The sequence below is a fragment of the Acomys russatus genome, chromosome 14, assembly GCF_903995435.1.
Source record: "Acomys russatus chromosome 14, mAcoRus1.1, whole genome shotgun sequence".
NCBI lineage: Eukaryota > Metazoa > Chordata > Mammalia > Rodentia > Muridae > Acomys > Acomys russatus.
In genome coordinates this window covers 54,442,677-54,468,596 of record NC_067150.1, presented here as the reverse complement: position 1 = coordinate 54,468,596, position 25,920 = coordinate 54,442,677, and the positions used below count along the sequence as shown (strand labels likewise).

At 43.9% G+C, this 25,920-nt stretch overlaps 1 protein-coding gene across 2 annotated transcripts in view; it reads left to right on the top strand.

Moving 5' to 3' along the window:
* Map2k5 (mitogen-activated protein kinase kinase 5) overlaps nucleotides 1–25,920 on the top strand; it is a 223,863-nt gene that overhangs the window by 98,549 nt on the left and 99,394 nt on the right. For both annotated transcript variants that reach the window (XM_051156630.1, XM_051156629.1), the window contains exons 13-15: nucleotides 3,371–3,419; nucleotides 21,432–21,505; nucleotides 22,429–22,479. In XM_051156630.1, coding sequence (XP_051012587.1) covers nucleotides 3,371–3,419; nucleotides 21,432–21,505; nucleotides 22,429–22,479 — 174 coding nt within the window. The remainder of the gene's footprint in view (nucleotides 1–3,370; nucleotides 3,420–21,431; nucleotides 21,506–22,428; nucleotides 22,480–25,920) is intronic.

The following is a 25,920-nucleotide window of genomic DNA, read 5'->3' as shown; positions in this document are numbered from 1 at the left end:
AACTACCTGATCTTAGCCTCCCAACTGCAGATTTCTACCCCGCTGTCCACTGAATCTTACAAAGATGCCTCCCCGCTGCCCACCGTGTTTACCCCCTCTCACTTCTGAAGACAGCGCACTGTGCTGAATGCTAACGTTGGTGTTGATTGACGTTGTCCCTGAAAAGATGTGCACTTGACATGTCAAGCAGTGAAAGATTGACAGCAGATAGAAGTACTGTTAGTGTCAAGGCTTTGCTGTGTTGTTTCGTGCAGCCTAGCCTACTGAATACCAATGATACTGGATTAGTGGACAGGTGTCCTGCCCCTTTATGCATGATGCTTACACACATCCAGGGGAAATGGCCTCTGTCTTCACAGTTTGGGGAATAGTAGTTCTTCTTTGAATCTCTAACAAGATGTATGATTTTTATCAAATATAAAATCAGTATTGTATTTGTTTTACTACTTTGCAGTCTGTGCATGTTGGACTGTATCTTGTTTGTGTGTTTTCTGATCATTCACTTTCTGTTGAGCCAATGCTAAGGATACCCAGCCTGTAACAAGAGAGTCTTCTAATACACAACTGAACCCTACTTCTCAGAACCCAAGAGTTCTCTGCTTCCATGCAAACCATCATGGTCTCCCCCCACTACTCAAGGAGAAGCCATTTTCATTGCTGATGTCTTTCATAAACATTTAAATACTTTGTCTTATTGCCATTGTCTTATTATCATTTATACTTTTATTTTAAATACTTTTATTTAATCTTATTAAAACATGTATTTATGGATAAAGTGTAGTATTTCCTTTTCCCTTTTTTTGTTTGTTTTGTTTTGTTTTTTGTTGTTGTTTTTTGGTTGGGAGGTAGTTTGGTTTTTTTCAAGACAGGGTTTCTCTGTGTAGCCTTGGCTGTCCTGGACTCACTTTGTAGACCAGGCTAGTCTTGAACTCACAGAGATCCACCTGCCTCTGCCTCTCGAATGCTGGAATTAAAGGCATGTGCCACCATGTCAGGCTTTTCCCATGTTTTATTATTTGCAACCCCTATCTTATTGTGATGTCAGTTATTCCAAACTCTGGAAGAAGTTGCTTGCTATAAAAATGTGTCTGTTTCCACTGGGTAGTGGTGACCCACACCTTTAATCCCAGCACTTGGGTGGGAGGCGGGCAATCTCTATAAATTCAAGGCCAGCCTGATCTATAGAGTGAGTTCTAGGATGGCCAGGGATACACAGAGAAACCGTGTCTCAAAAAACAAAAACAAACAAACAAGCAAAAAAGTATGTATTCTCTTAGAACAGATAAGCATGGAATGGAGTTGTTCACTATGTCACTGGTCCCCCAGAGTCCCTTCTGCTCGCTGAGAGCAGTTAAATGGGCTGGCCTCTTCCAGCATTGTAGACTGAGTTTGGCTTTCTAGATCTTTAATATTTGGAAATTGCTTTTCTCACTCTGTATTTCTGGTCTTTAGTTGCTATTAGACATTTTTGATCAACCAAAGTCTTTGTGTACAGAGCCTCAGCCCTCACGTTTAAGGTGCACACACCCCTTAGTTACTTCTCATCAAGATACGTTTTCTTATTATATAGCCTTGACATGTCCAAGGTTTCTGTAATAATAAGTGCTTTAAAATACTTCTAAGTACATTTTGAGTAACAGCACTTTGTTCCCTGTCTTTTTAAAATCTGATTATGAATAGTCAACATTGAAATTGTAAGTTTCTATTCATGTGCTGTGAATAAAACATGTATTTCATGTAACAACCACTTTTGCATACATTTTGAAGATTTGTTTATTATTTGTTTAGTAGGGATTGAACTTAGGGCCTCCGACATGCTAGCCAAACCCTTTACCAGTGAGCCACGTGCTGAGCTCAAGACTGAAAGATCTTAGTGGCAATTCCTGATTAAACTTTCCACACAGGAGATAGCCATTGCAACCTGTATCTTAGGGTCTTTTTCATTTTACCATTATTCTTAACTCTGGCAGTTAAAGAGGAAAGTCCAGGTCGAATTCTTGCAGTGGTACTTACCTGTTTTCTCACCGGCCTATAGTCTGATCCTGTGTGTGTACTTCCTCCACATGCATGCTTTGTACAGCAGACATGCTTTCTACAGTTATCTCTGTGCATTTTATTAAAGAATAAATAAGAAAGCCTACTATAGTAATCACAAACCTTTAAAAATTATTTTCAATATTTATTTTATTTTAATATAACAGAAAAGTTTTGAAAGTCACGTCAGGAGTTCCCACAGAGCTCAGTCTAGAGTCGTCTAAGGAACAGTTTGAAACATTGGTCTAATGCTTTCTTCTCTTTTCTTCACATCAGTTAAGTTCCCCATCCAAGGCTTGGCGTCTTGGTCAGGCTCTCCGAGCTGCTGTTGGGGAAGGTGACGTGTTTTACCCAGTTCCTCTCCTGAGTCAACTTCTTCAAGTGTTCCTGTTCTAGAGACGGAACTCATTAGAACAGCGCCTGCTGAGCACACACAAGGCCCTGGGCTTACTCTCCAACGTTACTAAAAAATAAGAGTAACATTTTTTCCTTCATCATAAACAGTATGACTTAAAAAAAAAAAAAAAATCACCCAGGGGCTGTCTCCAGATGCTCAGCAGTTAAGAGCACTGGCTGCTCTCAGAGAGAACCCAGGTTCAATTTCCAGCACCCAAATGGCAGCTTCCCAACTGTCTGTAGCTTCAGTTCTAGAGATCTGACTCTGTCCTCTGGCCTTCATGACCACTAAGCACACACATGGTGCGCATACATTTATGCAAGCAAACACACATACATAAATAAAGACAAGTAAAATCATTTTTTAAAAAAACCATACAGATAAGAAGATAATTAAAAATTCAGAAATACTGAAAATTTGTTTTAAAAATCTTGGTCCTGGGCTAGAAAGATGGCTTAGTGTTTGGGAGCACTGACTGTTCTTCCAGAGGACCCGGGTTCAATACTCAGCACCCACATGGCAGCTCACAACTGTCTGTAACTCCAAAATCTGACTCCCATAGACATACAGTGTACATAAAATAAAAATAAATAAATTATTAAAAATAACAACAACTTTATTTAAAAAAAAAAAGTCTTGGTTCCTCTTTTCTATCCCTCTCCTGACATGTCCATAGCACTCCTGGGGGTTTAGCGCATGACCTGCCATGTTCTGTGACATGTGCTCTTCTCATAGACTTTTGGGTGCAGAAAGCTCACTATGGCGGAATCTAGAACTCTGCAGCCGGCGGCCCTGGGAGCCGGGCACAGGCAGGGAGGGGTTCAAGAGGCACTTGTGGCTTAACAGTATTTAAAGACAAATTTGTGGTTGATTTGTTTAACTGTGGAGCATTCTCTATAATGTCCATAATCATACATTTTTTTTCTTTCACAATTTTAGGTTGTTAAAGGCCTTACCTACCTGTGGAGTTTAAAGATTTTACACAGAGGTATGTTCTTGGTTACACACATGAGCTTAAGTGGGGATGGGGATGGCTCTGCATTTACCTTGGTTTAAAAAAAAAGATATTTCAGCCAGCTCATATGACCATCAAAGAAGTGATTCTTTGTAAGTATTACTTTTCTTATCTTCTGCCTCTTATTTCCATATTTTCTGGGGTTTTTTTTTTTATCGGTACAAAGTAGGGAATTATATTTTTGTGAATCACACTTTTCAAGCATGCAGCACATATTTTGTACTGTGTTATTTAACTGTAGCTACAGCCCTCCCCTCAGAGTACTTCCAGGGTCTTTCTGAGGCGATCACTTCCTGTTCCCAGAAAATGAGCTAGTCCATTAAAAGAATCAGAGTGGCCACTTGTTCTGGTAGCGTGGAAGAGAATGACCTGGTAGCCGTTGCATGTTACAGGAGGAGGCTCCTTTTGTTTAACGTTCCCCAAATGTCTGAATTCATTTGACGCAAATCCTGAAAAGAGAAAGAGACGGTAACAAAGCCAAATCGTACATCCAACTTAGTACACATCTGCTCCTCCCGGCTTTGTGTGCCTTTGGGGGATGCAGCAGTATACAATTAGATGTGACTGAGGGGTTTTGCTTGTTTGGTTGGCTTGCTTTGGTTTTAGTTTTCAATTTTCAATCGTTTTTTTTTCCCCCTATGACTCCATATGTCCTCAGCCGTAGCCTCTTACCCAGTACTATGGCCTGTGGTCTTCATAGGCACTCTCAATAGCCCCAAACTTACTCATCCTTTTTAAAAAAGAGAGTATCTGCATTTGGAAAAACATAATACTCAGTTTTTGAAGGCGTTCGCACTGACTAAATGGAATCATAAGCCCCACCTGACCCCATTTTTTTTTAACTCCTTAAAGCCATTGTGTAAATGGTACCAGAGTGATGATGGGGGATTGAACTGGGCCCGGTTAGATCAACTCTCTGGGTATCAATATGTGAGTAAAAGAAAGGGGACATTTAACCTGGCCAGCAGAGCTGCTCTGTGTTCCATGTACTTTGCCCCGTCCACCATCCGCGAAGCCGGTACAGCCAGTGCTTGCCTTCGACAGATAATCTACTGTCTGTTTGGTGTGGGATCCAATGGAAGGCATCAGTGTGAAGAGCAGAGCCTTCCTCAAAAGGAGCATGCTCTGTAAATGCGGTGTTGTTATAAATCGAAACTTAGGATTGTCCTACACTCGAGGCAGACCTGGTAATTCCAGACCAATGAATTGTCTCAGCCATAACTCTCTGTGGAAAATGTGATCGCTCTAAGAACTCTGGTGGGTAGGGAAGCGTGCCTCAGTTATTCCAGAAATCTCTTTCCTCTTTAAAGTGAAAAATCATGTTGACAAGGTGCTATACCTCTAGAATTCCTGTCTCTAAATTATTTGGGGTTAGTCTCACTCTGTGAGAAATAACCAGATTTTTATTTGATTGTTTGTTGAAATGATATCTCATTAAACATGTTTCAGACAGATTTGTAGGAATATGAAAATAAAGCCTAGGGTACGTTTACCAGGACAGTCTTCCTGTGGTCACTGTCTGCAGGCACGGGTGACTGGAGCCCTTAGAGACCAGGGCACCATCTTCCCTTGCTATGTGCTGCTTGCCCTCAGAAAGTACTTTTGGGGTGTGGTGGGAGAGGGTTGTGGTGCCTTGGCTGAACAATACAGATTTCCAAAGAGAATCCTGAGTCTTTCTTCAGGTTTCCCTGTCCACTCAACACCCAGAGTAAGCCTGCTATAAAGTACTGCTGTTGGAGGCATCTGAGAGCAGTGGGAAGAGGGTGCCACCAGCCCTTTCCAGGACTTCACTCTTAAGTTCAAATCAGGGAAGGAATGTGCATCTCATCTGCCTGGGTAGGAAGATGACTGGATCATAGTGCAAATGAGTGTGCATTCCCTGGGAATGAGCACTCGGCTCTCGGAGTGTGCTATGGTAGCATATGCACTCACCAGTGTTACATGTTCGGCCTTAGAGTTCCATAGTTAGAGTAAACGAAGCCAGGTCCCTGAAGAAGTTTGTAATGAGAAACTTAGCCTAAACTGAGTAGGTTTTGTCCATATTTAATAACTTGGATTTCATAAAAATAAGATTAAAGATGTCTTTTTATTTACCAAAAGGCTATTTAATTTTCTCCTTGATTAAAAAATTGTAGCTTTTTAGATGAGTTCAATCAGGCAATTAAAGATCAGAGCTTTTAAGTTCAGCTAAGGCAATTAAGTAGGTAATATGGTTGTTTATGCACTTGTGCCGTGCACGCTCGCCTCGGTTCCCTCTTACGTGCACACACTCATTTCACTTCCTCTGACTGATGATGGGAACACATCTGAACATGTGTCACATTGTCAAATCAAAGCTGGGTCCTCTTACGGGGGCTGGGGGAGTCTGGTCCAGGCTGAGCGGTGAGAAGACAGAAGAGGGAAAAGCACTAATGAGTGATCCAAGCTTGGCTCCTTTGTGTTGGTCTAAGTACTAAGAGCCTGTGTTCTCCTTGATCATTGTTTTCTAAGGCTGCTCCCTCCAAACAGAGCAGGAAATCATTAAAATGACATTACTTTATACTCAGGAGCATTTTTTTTTTTTTTTTAATGAAGAGCTAGAGACATGTTTGGTTGTGTGATACAGAAAAACAGACTTTTTCTCCCATATAAACGGCTTGGTTTGGTGTCCTGGGTTTTAACTACAGAAAATGCATAGGTAAAATCTAGTTTTTTCCTCAGTATAAATGAGGATTATACTGCAGAGAGGTCTGAACATGAAGCAGAAAAAAAAAAAAAAAGTTCATCCCACGATGCTTGTTAGTCTGGGACTTGTTAGTGACTCAGCAGCAGATTATGTCACCTGGGAATGGTGGGACCTGAAGTTCAGCGGCTCCTGCTCAGGCTGGGTCATCAAGGGGTCTATTCAGTCAGCTGCCGCTCTCGTTTAGCATTTTACTATTAGATGGTAGAGGTGAGAAGACTGTGAGGGGTCACATGTTAGTCCTGAAGGTAGACTTCTCCCGTCACTATGAATCTGTCGCTCTGTCCTACCAGTAAAATGCTCCACTCCCAGGCCCAGCCTGGGTCCAAAAAAAAAAAAAAATTCCTTAAGTCCCTTTTCTAAGCAAATGTGATGTCATCACATGAAGATGCACTTATTTAAAATGTTTGCAATGCCTACCAAGATTAACTCCTGTGAAAAAGCTGTCTTCCTTGTCAGATATAAGTGAGCGCCCTGTGAGCACAGCCCGTGCTGACCGTGAGTCAAAACAAAGAAAGTGAACAGTGAGAGTGTGTGTTGGGCCAGACCCGGCATTCCAGCAAACACTGCAGCTTAACTTCAAAACATACATCACCACTAATGAGGTGAGAGCCCTGCATATTAATAAACCACGGCTCCCATCCCAGCCGTCATTACCCACATCAAACATAAATACAAGATTAACACCTATGCCATTTCTGTGGGAAACGTGAGAATGCCCTGGCAGTAACTGCTCTTGCTTTCCCCGAGGATAAAAAAGAAATGGAAGGATAATGAGAATAGAACTTAGATTAAGAAAATAAAACAGGCCATCAGTCAGGGATGCGGAAATTTATGGAGAGAGAAAGCGAGACCTCTGTAGACCAGGACACCTTCCTACTTATGAACCTTGGTAGTTTTATTTGTCTTCCCCAGGAGGAAAGCCAGGCATGGTGCATACTTACAACCCCAGTCCCTGGGAGGCTGGGGAAGGAAGACTGAGTTTCCGGCCAGCCTGAGCTATAAGGGGAAACACTGTCTTTTAAAAGGGCAGCTTTGCCAAACAGTTTTGCCCAGATAGATCTCAGTGTAAAGAAAGAAACTTTTGTCTGTGGCCAGACCACCCTAAATGGACCCAATCTCTTCTGATTTCAAAGGAAAAAAAAAAAAAAACCCAACTCTTTGTTTCAGTAAACACAATAGAAGTTTTATTTTCCCTGATGTTGCTGTCTTAAAACAGATGCTACCTAGACTTCTCCAGGGAGCTGCGTAGGTGTCTACACTACTGTTAGTCTATGCCACAGCCATTTATTTCTTACCTGTGTTCCAGATGTCGTTGTGGGTGCTTGGGAAATGTCAGCATTATAATAACACCAGATTTCTCCAGGCATGGTGGCATAGACCTGTAATCCTAGCACTCGGGAGGCAGAGGAGGGCGTATCTCTGTGAGTTTGAGGCCAACCTGGTCTACAAAGTGAGTCCAGGACAGCCAAGGCTACACAGAGAAATCATGTCTCAAGAAAAACAAAACAAAAACAAACAAAAACCAAAAAAACACCCCATAGTATTTCTACACAAATGAAATATATTTTTAGTAGGTATATGCTGCGTGTGTGTGTGTCTGTGTGCGCGTGCGCATGTGCGCACATATATGTATAACTACAGGGATGAATATAAAATGCATTAGAAAGTGGTTAGCTAAAGGATGAAAAATAGTTTCATAGATCCAGCACTGCAGAGGCCAGGGAGCTTCCCACGTGGAGCTCACAGAGAAGGAGGCTTTGGAGTGAAGGTTTAAGGAAGAGTGGGGTTGACCAAGCTAGTACACGCGCATTCCTGACGGCATGGCCCAGCAACTCCTCAGTAGATATGTACACAGGAGGAATGAATCATGTGCCCCACAAAACTAGTCAGCAACTTTCCCAGTGGCTTTATTCATAAACGATGCAAACTGGAAACAACCCACCAGTCTTTTAACAGGTGAATGGGTAAACCCACAGTGCAGCATCCACACAGTGGGGCGTGACTCAGCAGTAAAGTGATTAAACTTCTAGTCAAGGCAGCAACATGGGCAAATTTCAGAATGTCATGCTAAGTGAGATGCCGTTTAAGCAATAGTCTGGAAAAGGTAAAACTAAGGTTGGAAAGCTATTGTGGCTGATGAAGGAAGGGTGGACTATAAGGCAAGAGGAGGGCTGGAGGAACTGTGCCTCAGTGACCAGACAAGAAGTTTGGGCTTATTATTATTATTATCATCATTTATTTATTCATTTTACATCCCAACTATAGCCCCCTTCCTCCTTCTGTCCCTCCTTCTGTCCCTCCCCTCCCTCTCAGAGAAGGGGAGCCCCCCCCCACAACCAACCCCAGCATATCAAGTCTCATCAAGACTGAGCACTTCCTCTTCCACTTTGGCCTTGCTAGGCGGCGTGCCAGGGGGAAGTGATCAAAAAGCAAGCAACAAAGTCTGTGTCAGAGACAGCCCCAGCCCCCCTTACTAGGGGACCCACATAAAGGGCAAGCTTCCCATTGGGTACATCTGTGAAGGGGGCCTAGGTCTAGTCCATGCATGATCCTCAGTTGGTATTTCAGTCTCTGCAAGTTCCCCTGGGCCCAGTTTAGTTGGCTCTGTTGGTCTTCTTGTGGAGTTCCTTTCCCCTCCAGGTCCTTCTATCCTTGCCACCACCACTGCTGCCGCCGCCGCCGCCGCCGCCACCACCACCACTACCATTCTTCCACAAGGCTCCCTGTACTTTTGGCTGTGAGTCTCAGCTTCTGTTTCAATCTGTTGCTGAGTGGAGCTCTCAGAGGACAGCCACGCTAGATTCCCATCTGCAAGCATAGCAGAGTGTCCCTAATAATGTCAGGGTTGGCTCTCTTCCATGGGTGGGTCTCGGGTTGGGGCCAGGCATTGGTTGGACATTCCCTCCATCTCTGCTCTATCTTTATCCCTGCACATCTTGGGTTGCACAACTTTGGGTTGAAGTTTCTGTGGGTGGTGTTCCCTTCCCTCCACTAGGAGTCCTGTCTAGTTAAAGGATTATCTCTTCTGTCTCCATGACCCCTGCTACTAGGGATCTCAGCTAGAGTCCCCCTGCCCCCAATATCCTCCCAAGAGCCTACCCTCTCATAGGTCTCTAGCTTGTCTCAGAAATGACCCCCACACAGGGTTTCTGTTCTCTCTGTCATCCTGCCCCGACTTTCCCCACATCTGATCTGTACCTGTATTTCCAGCTGCACTCCCTTTCCTATCCTGTGCTGGTGGAAGTATAAACTTGTGCAACCACTTAGGAAATCAACCTGGTGCTTTCTCAGTGAATAGCTCTACTTCAAGACCCAGCTATACCACTTCTGGGTATGTACCCAAATACAGTCCAGCATACCACAAGGACACTTGCTCAGCTGTGCTCAAAGCAACTTTATTCATAATAGCTGGAAACTAGAAACAACTCACATGTCCCTCAAAGAAACTGTGGTACATTTACACAGTAGAGTACTACTCAGCTATTAAAAGAAAGGAAATCATGAAATTTGCAGGCAAATAGATACAACTAGAAACAATCATCCTGAGTGAGGTAACCCAGACCCAGGAAGACACACATGGTATGTACTCACTTATAAGCAGATGTTGGCTATATAGTACAGGATACCCATGCTTCAGTTCACTAACCCAAAGAAGCTAAGCAGCGAGGAAGACCCAAGGGAGGATGCTTGAATCTCGTTCAGAAGGGAAAATAGAATAGGCAGCATAAATGGCTGAAGAGATGGGTTTTGTTTTTCAAGGAAGGAAGCAAAGGAGGCCTTTGCTGAGCTGGGAGAGGCCTGGTCAGTAAAGTGCCTCCTGAACAAACTTGAGAGCCTGAGTTTGGGTCCTCAGCATCCCAGTAAAACGATAGGGATGGGACCAAGATATAATCCCAAGGTAGGGAAGACCTGTGTCATCAGTAATTTCCTCAGAAAATAAGGTGGAGAACTATTGAGGACAATATCCAATACATGTACACACACATTACATAGTACATACAGTTGTCCTGAAATAAAGTAGTGTCTGTAGTAGATACCTTTTTAATTAAAAGAATCCAGTGCACTGATTGTGTGTGTGCTTGGGCATGTAACAATTCCACCGTTTGGGTCCCAGTGGTCAAACTCAGGTCATTGGGCTTGGTGGCAAGTGGCTTACTCCCTGAGCCATCTTACTGACCCTAATAAAGAACAACATGTAAAGTCACAATGCCTTGCAGCGGGGGCGTGGCGGTGCATGTTGAAGTAATTATAGATTCACAGAAAATTGCCAGAAAAGAACGTGTGGCGAGGTCTTGCCAAAGGCATCCTGAAAGAATCTGAGAGGACCACAGGTCATCTGGAAGAGAGTAGCCAGGACAGTGCTAACCTGTGTCATATACTTGCTAGTTCCTTGTAAATGACATCAGTGCAGACTGAGAATAAGAACACTATGTATCCTACTCCAAAATTATTGTGTCTGTGACGAGAGTAAAGACATGTAAAGTCTTTGAATTTCTTAGAAAAGAAAATCTCATGTGAAGGTTGGCGTGTTAAAGGCTGTCTGAATGTGAGACGGTAAAGCTAAGGACACTGAAGTGCATTCACCGAGCGATTCCTTAGTGCTAGGGCATTGCTACCAATAGAAAATTAATGTGCTTGAATTTAAGTGATTTTTGATGAAATGTAATTTGTACAAAGCTTTCATAATAGCCTCCTTACAGAGACTAGACAGCTGGGCCTTCGCTTCAGGTTAAAGCCTAGGCCATATTTCTGCTTCCCGAAGTACCAGCTTGTTGGTTTGTGTTTTTGGTTTTTTTTTTTGTTTTTGTTTTTTCAAGGACTGGTTAACATTTGAGCGATCCAAGTCAATTTAAAGGAGTCATCCCCAGTTGGTTTTATGTTGCCGAGGGTAATGATGGGAAAACTGGGTGCGGGTGCCTCCTTCCTAGTGCCGGGGCCGCTTAGTCAGGCGGATCGGCAGGGGATGTTTTTGTTGAGCAAGTGTTAGTAGTGAGAGCCTCGATTAGACCTCGGCTTCTGTTTCAATGTCCTTTAAATGTCAGTATCACTCCGTGCCAGTGCTCTAGTAGATCGCACCTTACGAGAAAAGATAACGCAGCCAATTAACCGAGGGAAACATGCTAGTGTAATGAATGTGAGTGTTGATCTTTCTCCAGCTCTGACTACAAAAGTGAACATTTTTCGACATTAAGCCTTCTTGCCTGCATTGGTCATTCATTCTCTTTGCTTTGGTAATCACAGGATTTCTGTATGCATGGTAACGGTTTTGAAAAGCTAAGAAATTCTATGCATTGTTAGTTAAAAGTGTTCTGTGTGGAACATGTGCCAAGACTGTACAAAGTGCTTTCAGAACTCGACAGAACATACAAATCAATCCAGTTAGATAGTGGGCAAAGGACTAAGGGATGCACAGGTGGCAAATTACCACATAAAGAAGATGGTCAGCCGCTTGATTGTCGTGTAGAGAATACAGGTCCACAGCGACTTGAGCTAGTGCGACATACCTATGAGACTGACTACAATCGACAGGGACAATTGCAAATGCCAAGGAGGCTGCAGAAAAATTAGGTCAATTGCCAGCAGCAGTGAAAGAGGGCATTTCCCAGAAAACTAAGCACACAGCTGCCCTTTTAACCCACACAGTACCTGTATACATATGTCCTTTCATAGGCGGATGATTAAATGAGCCATAGTGCGTGCATACCATGGACTACTGCTCATCAGCAGTTGATAGGAGGACAGACTGGATAATTCTGCAGATAATTATTCAGAGTCAAAAAGGCAATCACAAAGTTTCGACACTATATAGTCCAACTTACATATCATTCTTAAATGGTAAACTTAGAGAAATGGAAGGCGCATTGTAGTTTTCTGGGGCTGAGGAAATGGGTATGGGAGGGAAGGGAGTTTGGCTACTGAGGCCACAGTGAGTGGCCCTTGTGACGGGAGTGCTGCCCAGCCTGAGAGCACTGTTAGTTCCGTTCCTTGGCAGGCGTATTGTACTGTATAGGTTTACAAGATACTACCATTAGGGGAAACTGTATAGAGGCCAGCATGGTCTGTCTCTCTTGTCTCTTCCAACTACATGTGAATCTATGGTTATCTCAAAAGACAACTGAATTAGAGTTACTAGTGCTATGATAAAACACCATGACCAACAGCAACTTGGGGAGGAAAGGTTGATTTGGCTTCCACTTCCACGTTGTAGCCCATCCTTGAAGGAAATCAAGACAGGAACCTAGAGGCTGGAGCTGATGCAGAGGCCACGGAAGGGTACCATTTTCTGCCTTGCTCCTCCCCTCTATGAGGTGACAGCATTGTGTCTGCAGCAGGTGTTCAGAGCATGCTTATTACTAGTAGTTGAAACAATTGTTCCTCAAAACAAGCAGCAGGAAGTTGAGAGGGCGTGGCTTGAATGTTCTCCAGGCTTCTCTCCCACTTGTTCTTTTCTTAGAGAGAAATCCGGCTTGTTGGAAACGGGAAGACACTCGGGAAAACACCTAAACCATTTTCTTTCTTAATTTCTCGAACCTGAGTACAGAGTCCACCACTCACTGTGGGTCCGTCCACAGAAGATGCAGCTTGTTGAGGCTAGAGGGTTGAGTCAGAGTGACAAGTTATGACACCATGACTGAGTAATTTCATTAAGTTGACCTTTGATTGCCTCATCTGTCAAGTGAGGCTAATCCTGAGTCCTATCTCAGGGTTAGAGTGAGAGCCAATGAAACAGTGCATGGCAGTGATGACTTGGCCCAGTCTAGCACATAAGTGTCAGGTGTCACCGGCCTCAGTCACTGTGTCCTCTTTGAGAGGATTTACCCCACATGCTGCTGCACATCGGTTACTCTGCACTCCGTATCTTCATCCTTTTCTCCTGCTAAGGAGCATTAGTCATGCTGAATCCTCATTCAGTGGCATCTTAGACTAGCGCCACTCCCCAGGGAGAGGGGACAAGGACATCTCTTCAGACACCCAGGAGTCGTCCATTCTTGCATAGTTAGTGTTCCCTATCCATAGAGGGCATGTGTACATTGCAGGTAGGAAATTGCGTGTATATGAAAGAATAGAGGAAGAGGGCCAATGATCTAGCTCAATGGTAGAGCATTGCCTTGTGCATGCAACGTCCTGAGTTCAAGCCCTAGCACCATAAAAACAGCAATAAATTAAGTTTGAAGGAAAGGGGAATTGAGAGGCCCAGGCCTGTGTGTCCTTAATATTAACCTTTCAGAAGTCTCCTATTGATCATGAAGGAGAGAAGGCCATATAGTGTGTCTCTCCCAAGCTGAATCATGAGACTCCAGACAGTATCTGCCACTTACGATAGCTAATTATGCTGCTTAATTTTATTTAGGGCCTTTGCAAGAATGTTTGGATGACCGCCCTTTATCCTATGATGAAGTGCGGAAAGGGGCTTCCGATATTGCAGCATGGTTTTTCTCCTAAGTGCATTCCTGTTGTGTGCAGATGACTGTGATGCAGCGTCACCGCAGACTGTATTTAATTGTACCTGCTGTTCTCACTCATTAGAGAGCGGTCCCGAAGAAATAACTAGAGAGATGTATCGAGTGCTACCTTCTCATAACACCATTAAACTTAATGAAGGGATATTACTGAAGATCCCTGGCTCAGGGATGGGAGAGGTTCGCAGAGGGGAGACCGGCTCAATATGTCCACTGGATCCTGCTGAAGGGAGAGGAGCTTTACGAAGGAAGAACATCAAAGAAAAGCTCAGTTCTGCTTCCCACATGCTCTCACAACAGAGCTGTGTGGCAGTTTACAACTGGTTGGTGTTTCCTTAAGAATTACATCATGCAGGCTGATGAGATGACTCAGTGGGTGAAGGAGCTGGCTGCCATGTCTGCTGGCCTGAGTTCGATCTCTGGAGCCCAGATCCCTGGAGCCCATGTGGTGGAAGGGACGAACCTCCTCCTGCACGCTCTCCACTGATCTGCCACAATGTACTGAGGCACACGCACCCTGCATGGTGCATGTGCACACAAGATAAATACGTAAAATAAAATAATTGTACCATGCCTCCTTTTAAAGGTAACCCAATGAGGCTTACCCCAGAAAGACCAATATTGTAAGACCAATACAAGCCAATATTGTAAATACACAGTAGAGATCAAACGAAAGCAGCAAGTGCTGTCATCAGCACCTGTGGCAAACAGCTCATGCAGAGAGGTCACTGTCCGTCTGTGTGGCTTTCCTCTTCTAAACAAAAGCTTACAGTCTGCAGAGTCAGTTTCCCCCAAAACTGCGCTGACCAGAAAGTCACCTGGTTAGTTCCTGTGCAGACTTTGATCCCCGTGTCTAGAGCAACCCTTAGACCCCCAGCCAAACCCTGACCCCTGATGGGGTGTATGGTGGAGCTGGCCTTGTGAGGAGCTGTAGCCAGCACTGGCTTTGGAGAGCTCAGCCTTGATTAGCAAGCCTCAGCTTCCTGCTGTTCATGCAGCTTCTGTAATGGCTAATTGATGTCGCCTGCTTAAAGATCCAGTTTCTGTGTGAGGCAGTTATAGGCAGCAACATGAGTCGTGTCGACATGATACCAATTTCCACAGTCAATTTGGTCAGTTCAGTGGAAGGGAAAGAGAAATCAGACCATCCTGAAAATCAGTCAGAACAGTTAGGGGAGGGTACTGAGGCGGCCATGGTCGCCTGACTGAGCTTTTTATGTGTGAACCAGTTGGTCTTAGGCTTTGTAGACACAACCTTGGTCATTTGGGAAAATCTTATATGTGACACTTTAAAATTAGTTCCTTTTTAAATACTAGTAAATAATGACCATCATAGTTACCCAGGTTTTTTTAAGTGCATGCCTGCTTTAAAGAGGAAGTCGACATTGCACTATTTATATATAATTAAGGGTGGTTAGCTGGTGTCTCCTACTTCTTCACAAATGGAAAACCACAGTGGCTGCAAAATATCTGTAAAATTATGGGTTATCAACTAGCTTTGTGGGAGTAGTGCTACTACCGATAATTTGGATGTTGAGGCTTTAAAAAAAAACTTCATTGATATATTGTTTATATACCAAGAAAAAATGCCCGTTTTAAGGATGTGATTCAAATATGAGCTAAATAGATTTACAGTATTATGCAACTATTGCTGTAATCTCATTCTGGAATATTCCATTGCCCTTCCAAAAAAGTCTCCTTACCCATTAAGTCAGTCCTTGCTGCTGTCCCTGCCTGTGTCCCCACCCCTTGTCCCACTCTCCAGGAAACACTAATCTAGTTTCAGACTGTATAGATTTGTCTTTTCTGGACAAAAATAGAGCTATAGAATATGAACTGTTGTTCCTCGCTCTTTCTAGTTTCTGTAGTATCTTTAGGTTGATCTATGTTGTAACATTTGTCAGCCATACATTCCTTCTTTTGTGGGGACTTCAAGACAGGGTTTCTCTGTGTAGACTTGGCTGTCCTGGACTCACTCTGTAGACCAGGCTGGCCTTGAACTCACAGAGATCCGCCTGCCTAGGATTACAGGCATGTGTACCCAGCCCATCAATTCCTTCTTATTGCAGAATACTATTGTATTATATGGGAATCCCATGGTTTATCTATTCATTTACTAGTGGAGGGAAGGACATTTGTATAACTGTATATGGCTTAAGACTGTTAGGAACAACGTTGCTATTTGTATACATCTTCTTTCCTTCCCTTCTTTTCTATTTATTTGTGTTAGTGGTTTTCATTATTTTTAATTTATATATTCACTTTACATCCCGATCATAGCCCCTTCCCTCCTCTCCTCTTGGTCACCCCCTCTCACCCTCTTACTCTCATCCCCTTCACCTTCTCCTCAGAAAAGGGGAGCCCCCCTAACCCATCCCAGCACATCAAGTCAAATCAGGACTGAGCTCATCCTAATCCACTGAGGCCAGGCAAGGAGCCCCATGAGGGGGGAGTGATGAAAAGCAGCCAAAAGAGCCACACACAGCACCTGCTCAACCCACTAAGGGGCCCACATGAAGATCAAACTGCCTGTCGCCTACACAAATGTAGGAGCCCAGGTCCAGTCCATGCACGCTCGTTGGTTGGTGCTTCCATCTCCACAAGACCCTGTGGATCTAGGTCAGTTGACTCTGTTGGTCCTCTTGTGGCAACCCTGTCTCCTCCACGTCCTTCAGTCATCCCCCCAGCTCTTCCACAGGACTCCCTGAGCTCCACCTGATGCTTGGCTGTGAATCTCAGCATCTTTTTGATCAGCTGCTAAGTGGGGCCTCTCAGAGGATGGTTATGCTAGGCTCCTGTCTGTAAACATAGCAGAGTATAGGTAGTGGTGTCAGTGGTTGGCTCTCTCCCATGGGGTGGGTCCCAGGCTGAGCCAAGAGTGGTTTTCATTTTTAAGGTGGGTTCTCACCATGTAGTCCTAGCTGGACCAGTACTTGTTATGTAGCCCAGGCTGGCTGCAAACTTGAGGCAGACCTCCTGCCATAGCCTCCCAATTGCCAAAGTTATAGGCATGTGCCGCCCTGTGCCGCGTGCATATGTCTTTGTAAGGTTTTGTTTATTTTTATTGACCAGACACCAGGCTATGAAATTAGTATCAGTTTTTAAATAGCTGCAGTCACAGCCGTTTGGACACCCTCAGAGTTTAAGAACTTGGCACTTTGCCACCACTGTGCAGTGTGCAGTCTGTTACTACCTGGGCTTTCATGCCTTGGTAAAGCTAGGGTGGCATTGTGATCACAGAGGTCTATGGTCATTTATGGCCCAGGGGGTGTTTTGAGACAGGATCTCACAATTACCCCGGCTGGATTTAAACTCCCAGGCTCTAGCCATCCTCTTACCTCAGGTTTCTGAGTAGATGGGGCTATCTGACTTATTAGCCACATGGCTTGTGTTTAATTTTTAAAGACACTTTAGTTTTCACTCAACTAAAAACCCCTGTAGGGGGGAAAACTTGTGGTCTTCAGTGTGACCCAAGACGCCATTTGCAATTTCTTACATTCCTCCTCTTCCCGGGTGTTTGTTTGTTTGTTTGTTTTTAATCATCTAAGCACTTCACATTATTAGTCAGAAGTGTTGGCAGCCAATCATCATCTCCTTTACATTCATGACATCATTTAAAAGTACAGCTTAGCCAGGCGCGGTGGCGCACGCCTTTAATCCCAGCACTTGGGAGGCAGAGGCAGGCAGATTTCTATTTATTCAAGGCCAGCCTGGTCTACAAAGGAGTTCCAGGACAATCAAGGCTACAGAGAAACCTTGTCTCAACACCCACCCTACCCCATCCCACCCCCCCAAGAAGGTCCAGCTTACCAGGAAGTCTCATTGAGGGACTGGAGAAATATTTTGACAAGAGACACATGATGTGACTGGATAATTGTTGACTCCTCTGCGATCCCAGTGGAAGAGCACCTGCCGTTCTTGAAGGAGCTTGCTTTGAGCTGGAGCTGGCATATTGAAGATTAGCCTCACTTAGCACTTGAGTCAGGCACAGTACCTCAGACAGTCCACAGCCCAACTTCCTGGAGTGATTGGGAGTTGACATGGCCAATTCCCCAGACAGAAGCTTACAATATGTATAGTGTGTTGAAGTGTTGGGAACGTTGGTTCACAAACTGTGCATTATGCATTGAGCACTTAGCTCTATGCCAGGCACTGCTAAGCACAGTCTCAACCAAGTCCCACACCAACTTTTGTCAACATGGACAGATCAAACATGAGGAATTATCCAGATGCAATCAGATATCAGAAGGACCAGAGTGATAGCTGATAACTCCTGATCTCAAAAAGTTGCCAGTGAGAGTTCAAGGTTGTCCAGGAATTAGAGGGACTGTAGGCTGACTGCTCAGAGGTTTAATGGCCTGTTTGATGCAGTCGATGTGCAGGGCTGACTAGCAAATCTTAGATGGCATCCATCAGCCACTCTACATAGCATCCTTCTGCTTCCCCTGAGAGGACATGGCCAACAGAACCACCCTGACACCTCCAAAAGTCCAGCCACAACAGATGATCTAGAACAGGCGTTAAAACAAGCTGCTTTGCTCTGACCTTTATTCCGCTTCCTCCAGCGAGACACTGACTCCTCAGAAACCAGACTTTAAAGCAGGGAACACAAGTGAATGGCATCTCATACTTGGTGCTAAAGGCGGTTGGGGTTGGTTTTCTTTTTCATTGAAGATTTTACATGGCAAGAAAACAAGGATAGCCCTCTTAAAGGTGTTAAACGAACCTGGAATTCCAGGCTTCTGCATCCTTGTTTGTATTTTCTTTGAGAAGATGCCTCAGTTAAAATCAATGCCCTACCATTCATTTAAGCTCCCTTGCCTTCAATAAAACTAATTGATAAACCCTAATAATTAATGGCCTGATTAAACCAAAATGACTTACATCTGCCCTGATGGTTCCTGTTTATAATCAGTCACTTTAATGACTCATCTTTTCTGCGCTTTGCTTACAGAAGGCGCACCATGATATGCCTAGGTGAGCTGAGGAAAAGCAGCAAGGCTTCTGTTACTTTTCTTTTCCATAAGTTGACACTACATTAAAATAAAGACAGGTAGCCTGGTCTGCAGAGTGACTTCCAGGACAGATGGGGGTATACAGAGAAACCCCATCTTGGGGGGTAGGGGAGAGTTCAGCTTGCAAAATAAAGAAAGCCAAGTTAAGCAGAATCTAAGATGAGCCTCATTTCAGCAAAGGATGACTGATGACTAGGACATCTCTGGCTGCCTATGCCATGTCCTACTAGCTTCTGAGGCACACTTGAAAGTTCAACACGGACCCAGGTGTGACAAGGGTACTTACTGATTAGTGTTTTTGTTTGTTTGTTTGTCAATTTGATACAGCCTTGCGTCATCTAGGAAGAGGAAGCCTCAGTTGAGAAAATGCCTCTGTCAGATTGTCTTGTAGGCAGTCATTCTTGATTGAATGATGTGGGACGGCCTTGCCCAGGGCAGGTAGTCTTAGGTTATGTAAGGAAGCAGGCTGAGTATGCCAAGGTGAGCAAGCCTTTCCCTCCATGGTTTCTGCTTCAGTCCCTGCCTCCAAATCCCTGTGGCTTCCTTCCAGGTTGAGCTGTAATAGGTGTGTAGTAGGAATAAAATCAACCCTTTCCTCCCCAAGCTGCTTTTGGTCATGGTGTTTATCACAGCAACAGAAAACAAATTAGGACAAGTTAGAGTCCAGGGTGAGCTACATCAAGACTCTGTCTTAACAACAAACAGTAACAACACACTGGCAGATCCACCACTCTGTTCTTGGAGAGTGAAAGCAGGCCAAGAACTGTATTTAACTTCACCTTTAAGGAGAGAAATGATGCGATCCGTGGCACACTTAAGGGTTAAAATGGTAGCGCTTTAAGAATTATATGGGAATTGAGGGGGGAAAGTAGAGGTTGAAAACAAGAAGTCATTACCTGTCAATAGCTGCTCAGGTAGGGAAAGGGGCTGATGAGTCAATCTCCTTCCACGCTAGAATATAAGCAGTCATTTTATAAAAGTTGCTGTTTAAGTGGCTGAAGTGGTTTGACCTGTAACACATATGAAAGGAAAAAAAAAAAAAAAAGCCAGACCTAAAAAAAAAAAAAAAAAAAAAAACTAGTTGGCAAGTGCTCATGGCAGCATGTGTATACCAAGTTCAATCCAAAGAGTCCCTTCCAACCCCAGCTTGCATTATAATGCGCTTTGCCTGAAGGTCAGACCACAGAGATGGCTTCTGCACTCACCGCTCACCTCCAAAACAGACACATCCATGTAAAGATCATCCTGTGAGCTCAGGGTTTCTGTTCATTCTTCTTCCTGTTTTCAGCCAGCATTAGCTGATCACTGCTTGTCCCTCTTCCAGGGGCTGGGACGGTCAGTAGAAAAGACTCAAGTTCCAGTTTCCGTGGAGTTTGCCTTCTAGTGTCAGACAATACTGAATAAGCCAGTGTGTAAGAAAGACCCTCTTCACTGCCTCTCATATCCCAAGTAGGGCCCAGTATCTGTCAGTTATAGAATTGGAACTTGAAATTTGAGTTAAATATGTACTCTTAGCATAATTTCTTGGGGTTACTTAAATATTTCACCAAAGCTATTTGACTATTGCTCTTAGGTTAGTCAAGGGCATTGGATTTTGCTAGCTGTCTGGGCTAGACGGCTTTTACTCTTCAAGATGAAATGTTGAAGCATTTGCCATTTGTTCCATTGTCTTGCTTGGATGATTTTTGTGACCTCCCTGAATTCCAGAAAAGCCCTATTGTTGTCACTGATGGTGCTCACAGGTACCCTCTGTGTCATTATCACTGACTGACTGCCTTGCAAAGCTATGTCAATTCTTTTGTTAACTGTAACAGCAGTCAAAAATTAAAAGGAAGGAGAAACGGTGGGTACCGGAAAAATAACCGAAAGGAAGATTGTGAGTGAGTGCGCGTGTGCGCATGCGTGGGGGGCGGGGATGTGGATGCGCGTGTGCGCATGCGTGGGGGGGTGGATGCGCGTGTGCACATGCCTCTTTTAGGTTATTTTCTGAGATTATCTAAAGTAGCATTTGTTATCTAAACCACAGGTAATGGTAACGTGTCATTTTCACATTGTTTCCCTCAGCTAGGACCTGCTGCCAGTAAGCATGGGTGGATGGGTGGTTTTTCTCGTTTTGGAGTGTGTGTGTGTGTGTGTGTGTGTGTGTGTGTGTGTGTGTAGTAGTAGTAGTAAGTGCATGTGTGTATATGCACATATAGAAGTCAAAGGCTGACCCTAAGTGTCCTCCTCTATTGCTGTTGCTGTTCATGTATTTATTTATATATTTGTTTATTTATTTATTTATTTACTTACTTACTTACTTACTTACTTACTTATTTTGAGACAGAGTCTCTCACTGAACCAAGAGCTTGCTATTCTGGTTAGCTTGCTGGCTAGCAAACTCTGAAGATCCACCTGCCTGTTTCCCTCCTGTGGTTGAAGGTTTTACTACTTCTTAGATGGGAGCTATAATTTAGTTACACATACAGTGTAAACTAATCCCTTTTTTTGTGCATATGCTTTGTAAAAAGGCTGCATTTTTTTTTTCTCTCTCATCTCACTGCTCTTTCTCAGCAAGTGTGGGCTAATGACTCTACTCCCTACTGTTGAAAGCCAGGCATTGAGTGGACCTTCATTCGAATGGGTTTGGACCTGCTCTCAGATAAAACACTTTGGAGTAAATCTGTGGCTCCAGTTTGGGTGGACCCAGGATGCTGTGTCTGCGTGTTACATGGTGCACATGTGTGCTTTTAAAAAACAGTGTCGATATGAAGTTGGTCACTGGGGCTTTTCTGATCCCTTTTAGATGTGAAGCCCTCCAACATGCTTGTAAACACAGGCGGGCAGGTCAAGCTGTGTGACTTCGGCGTTAGCACTCAGGTAGGTCTACTTTCTCTTCAGCCTGCCCTATGGATTAAAAATCCCTCAGCTTCCAGACAAACATGAACTGTGCGTCCGTGTGATGGCCAAGCCCGCGTTATTCATTGTTAATCTCTAAGCGAGTTTCCTTCATCAGAATATGATTGTTCATTGTTTAATGACAGTAAAAACTGCTCCTATTGTAATTACTACTTACGAATAGCAAACTTCATTGCTATGCAGCTTGGCTAAGAAAGCGCTCTGGCCAGACAAAAGGGAGGACAGCGAGGGAGCCGTGCCTGGGGATCCCAACTGGCCCACAATAAAAATTAATATTGGGAGCAACAATGGTGGAGGGCCATCACAATGTGCAGCACCAATTTTAATTAATTTCCATTTTGGGCCTCCCCTGAGAACCCCAGTGATGGTGACCCACGCGCGTGCTGTGATGTTGATTTGAATTGCAGCCACCTTTCCTCCCAGCCAACACGAAGACCAAAGCGAAGGTCATCTTCGCATTATGAGTTGTCAAAGTCTGTTATCCCTCCAGCGTCTTCAGTTCATCTCATTCTGGGAACGCGTGGGGCTCCATTCACATCTTGAGCTATACGACTGAAAGATGAGGGTGTTCAAATTCTACTTCAAATTGGCTTTTTATTTCAGGCGGGTTTGGGGCACTAAAGCACTGAGCATCACGCTTAAGTGAATTGTTTAAGGTTATCTGCTATAAACCATAATGCTGTGCTTGTTTAAATTGGAAAATCACATCCAAAAGAAAAGAGAGATTTAATCATTTTTAATGTCTTTGTGGATGAATTTGTTCCCTTTTACATAATTTTTAGTTGATTTATAGGAGTGCTGATTGTAGGTTAAATGGGGAATAATTGCCCATTTTATTTCCACATTATCTTTATATTGTTCTAACAGACCGTTTTGTCTCATAGCTGGTGAATTCTATAGCCAAGACGTATGTTGGAACAAATGCTTATATGGCAGTAAGTAAACTTATGCAAAAATAACATTTAAAACCAACATCTTTATCTTTATGTACTTGGGAATGTATAATTCTTAAATTAATTCTGCAGCTTTAGACTAGTAGGTCATAAATTACAAAGTCAATCCTGCCACTCCAGTGTTCGGATCCTCTGAGAACAAGCGGGGCCCTGTGCCCACGCTATCAACTTATCTCACATTGGTGACTTAACTGGTTGGCTCAAGTGTGAAATTGCCGAGTTTTGAAGTTTAATCCCACAGAAAAATTGCACCTGGTAGCATATTGGCTACTTTTCCACTCTATATATTAGGGTTAATTAAGTAACCCTAATATATACCAAGACATCAGTCAGTAGCATCAGTTGCTTGTTCTGGGGATACAGTCATGCTTGTCACCAGATCCCAGCCAAATTACCCATGTAGCCAGCTCATCTATGGACCTCTCGCTGTTAAGGTCCCCCCTTGTTTTTTCTCTACAGTGGATGGCTCTGTGTTTCTTTCTTAATTGTTAAGTTCATGCACATGTCCCTTCCTTTCCCACTGGAGTCTGGTTTGGGTTGGTTTGTTGGTTGGTTGGTTGGTTTTTGTTTGTTTGTTTGGTTGGTTGGTTGGTTGGTTGGTTGGTTGGTTTGGTTTGGTTTGTTTTTCGAGACGGGCTTTCTATGTGGTCCTGGCTATCCTGGAACTCACTATGTAGACCAGGTTGGCCCCAAACTCTCAGGGATCCATCAACCTGTGTCTGCCTCCCAAGTGCTGGGATTAAAGATGTACACCAGCACCCGGCTAGAGTCCAGTTTTTATTTTAATGTTTAGGATTGGTTATTATCATTATGGCTCTAGATTTATGTAAGTAATCCCTTTCAGGTTAAGGAGCTTTTGTTGATGTCACACAGTTAAAAGATTTTAGTATGGTATAACCATGGATCTTTTTTTAATGTATCATATTTCTATTTATTGATTGGGGAGGGGCCGTGCCGATGTAAACATCTCCATCCACACTGCATGTCCTGGGGATCCAGCTTGATGTCAGGCGTGGAGGCTGCTGCCTTTACCTGCAGAGCCATCTGACTGGTCCAGAACCATAGACTTTATTTTCAGCCTTTTTTTGCCCATGTGTTATCGTCATTAAAAGATCGTTGATACAGGCAGGGCCTGGGTCTGCAGCATTCTGTTCCCAGAACAACACAGAGTAGTTCACTTCCTTTCAGATGGTCAGAATAGTTTATTTCAGTTTTCATTGGTTTTAAGGAAATTCATATTTTAAATGTGGAAAAAGTGAAGCAGCATGAAAGTTACTGCGTCTGCTTTTTAAACCTTAGTCTCCTCCGTGGCTCTCCCAGGGAAGATGAGACCAGTGAGTTCTACAGGTAACAAAGCCCTGCTGCATGTCAGCCTCTGCAAGGGTGTGAAAGCAGTGTGCCTTGAAAAGGAAAAAGCCACCCACGAAACAACTTCTCAACTGCCCATCATGTTCTCGGTAGCTTTAAATTGCTCTGATAATTAAATTGCATCACATCTTAGCTGCAAATCCAGATTACAGTTGTCTTTCCCAGGTGTACATTAAAGAAATTACTTTTTCCCTTTTTGTTTATGGATGACTGTGATGCGTCCATATGTTAATTGAAAGTGTGAGGATTAAAATTATGAAATGTTAGCTCAGATTGGCAAAGCTAAAATTGCTTTGTTTCTTGGGTGAGTGAATTCTAGTCATCAGCTTTGTAGTTCAAGCAGCAGAAAGCCTAAGATGCCAACGAGTAAAATAACAAAAGTCTGAGAGGCAGAATTAGAGCTTTGCTTAATTTAACAGGTTCTCGTTGGCCAAATACTTCCCAAAGGCTGGCCATGGGGGAGCAAAGGAACAGCCCTGCATCACTCTACTGTGGTACTGTCCCTACCGCTCTGTGTGCTGCTGGGCTCTTTGGCTTTATGTAAGCACTGCAGTATCCCGTTTTAGTGCTTTTGGTCTATTGTTCTGAGTTCTGTGTGGGATTCTATGGCAAGAAGTCCTGGACATCTGCTTTGTTTGTTCACTTACTTTTTACTTATGTGGGCTGCTGCTGCTGTTGTTGTTCATTTAGTTTTTAGATGTGGTCTCTATGCAGCTCTGTCTGGCCTAGAACTCACAGAGATCCACCTGCCTCTGCCTCCAGGGTGCTGGGATTACAGGCATGAGCCACCATGCCCAACCCAGGTCTGATTCTGTGTGTACTGCTGTTACTGGAATGTGGCAGGCTGTTAGCTGATGGACTGCCTGTGGCTTCAGTAGTGCCACAGCAGCAGGCTAAGGAGTTGTACAGTTGTGTGCAGCCCTCTGAGGAAAAGTATTCCCAGGCTGGCCTCTTATAGAAAAATGTTTTCCAGCCCCTGGTGTATACCAGTAAAGCACTTACCAAGTGCCCTCAGCTGTGTGAGCAGGTCTCCACCGAACATGTTCCATGCTGTGAATCCAAAGGAATCATGGTGAAATTGGGAAGCCACCCCCATAGATGATGGCACCACTGCGCCACTGAATGAACATGGCATAATTGAGTCTTTAGTTGTACCAAGCATATACATAGAAATTAAGAAGGCTACAGTTTATAGATATGATGGATTAATAGGTTGTATAGAAGGCACTTTAAAACATGCTAGATCTTCATCTTGCTAGTATGAAAAAAAAAGGCACAGGAGAGAGATTACCGTGCGTAGGCGGAAGGAGAAGGCAGGAACTGGAGCAACGGCTCAGTAGCTCAGAGCACATGGGTGATACCAGAGTTTGGATCCACACACCCATAGCAAGCTGGGCTGCTCTCTCATGCTTGTAGCTCCAGCACTGGGAGGCAGACAGGGAAGTTGCTGGGGCTGAGACACATGAGCTCCAAGGAGAGCAGAGTCAACAGAGTAAAGCAGAGAGGGAGAGAGAGAGGCAGCCAGCACCCTTTTCTGGTTTCTATGCTCTGTACACACACACACACACACACACACACACACAACCACACACACACACACACACAGTAATCAAATAGAACATTTTGATGATACGGTTTTAGATAACTGGAAATTTGAAATGTTTCAAAGATGTTTCTCAGATATTATCCTTTGGGATCAGAAAGAGTCCAAATGGCTCTTCTTAGCTCCTGTTCTTAGCTCCTGAGTGGCTGCTTTGTTTGGAGTTGGTTTTTGTTCCCATGCTCAGGCTGTGACGGTCCTTGTGGTTGTCTTTACCTGAGCATAAGCCTGCTCAGATTACATCCCCAGTGCCTACTTAGATTGCATGGTCCCTTGCCATGGTGGCCATCAGAAAAATGCTGATATTTTCTGGGAACCCCTGTTTAGCACTTCTCTGATGAGCACATTACACATTTTATCCTCACACAATGGCATGACATATACGTTGTTGTTACTGTCACCTTCACTTTACCAAGAACTCCACATGTGCTAACTATAGCCAGTATCTGAGTCGG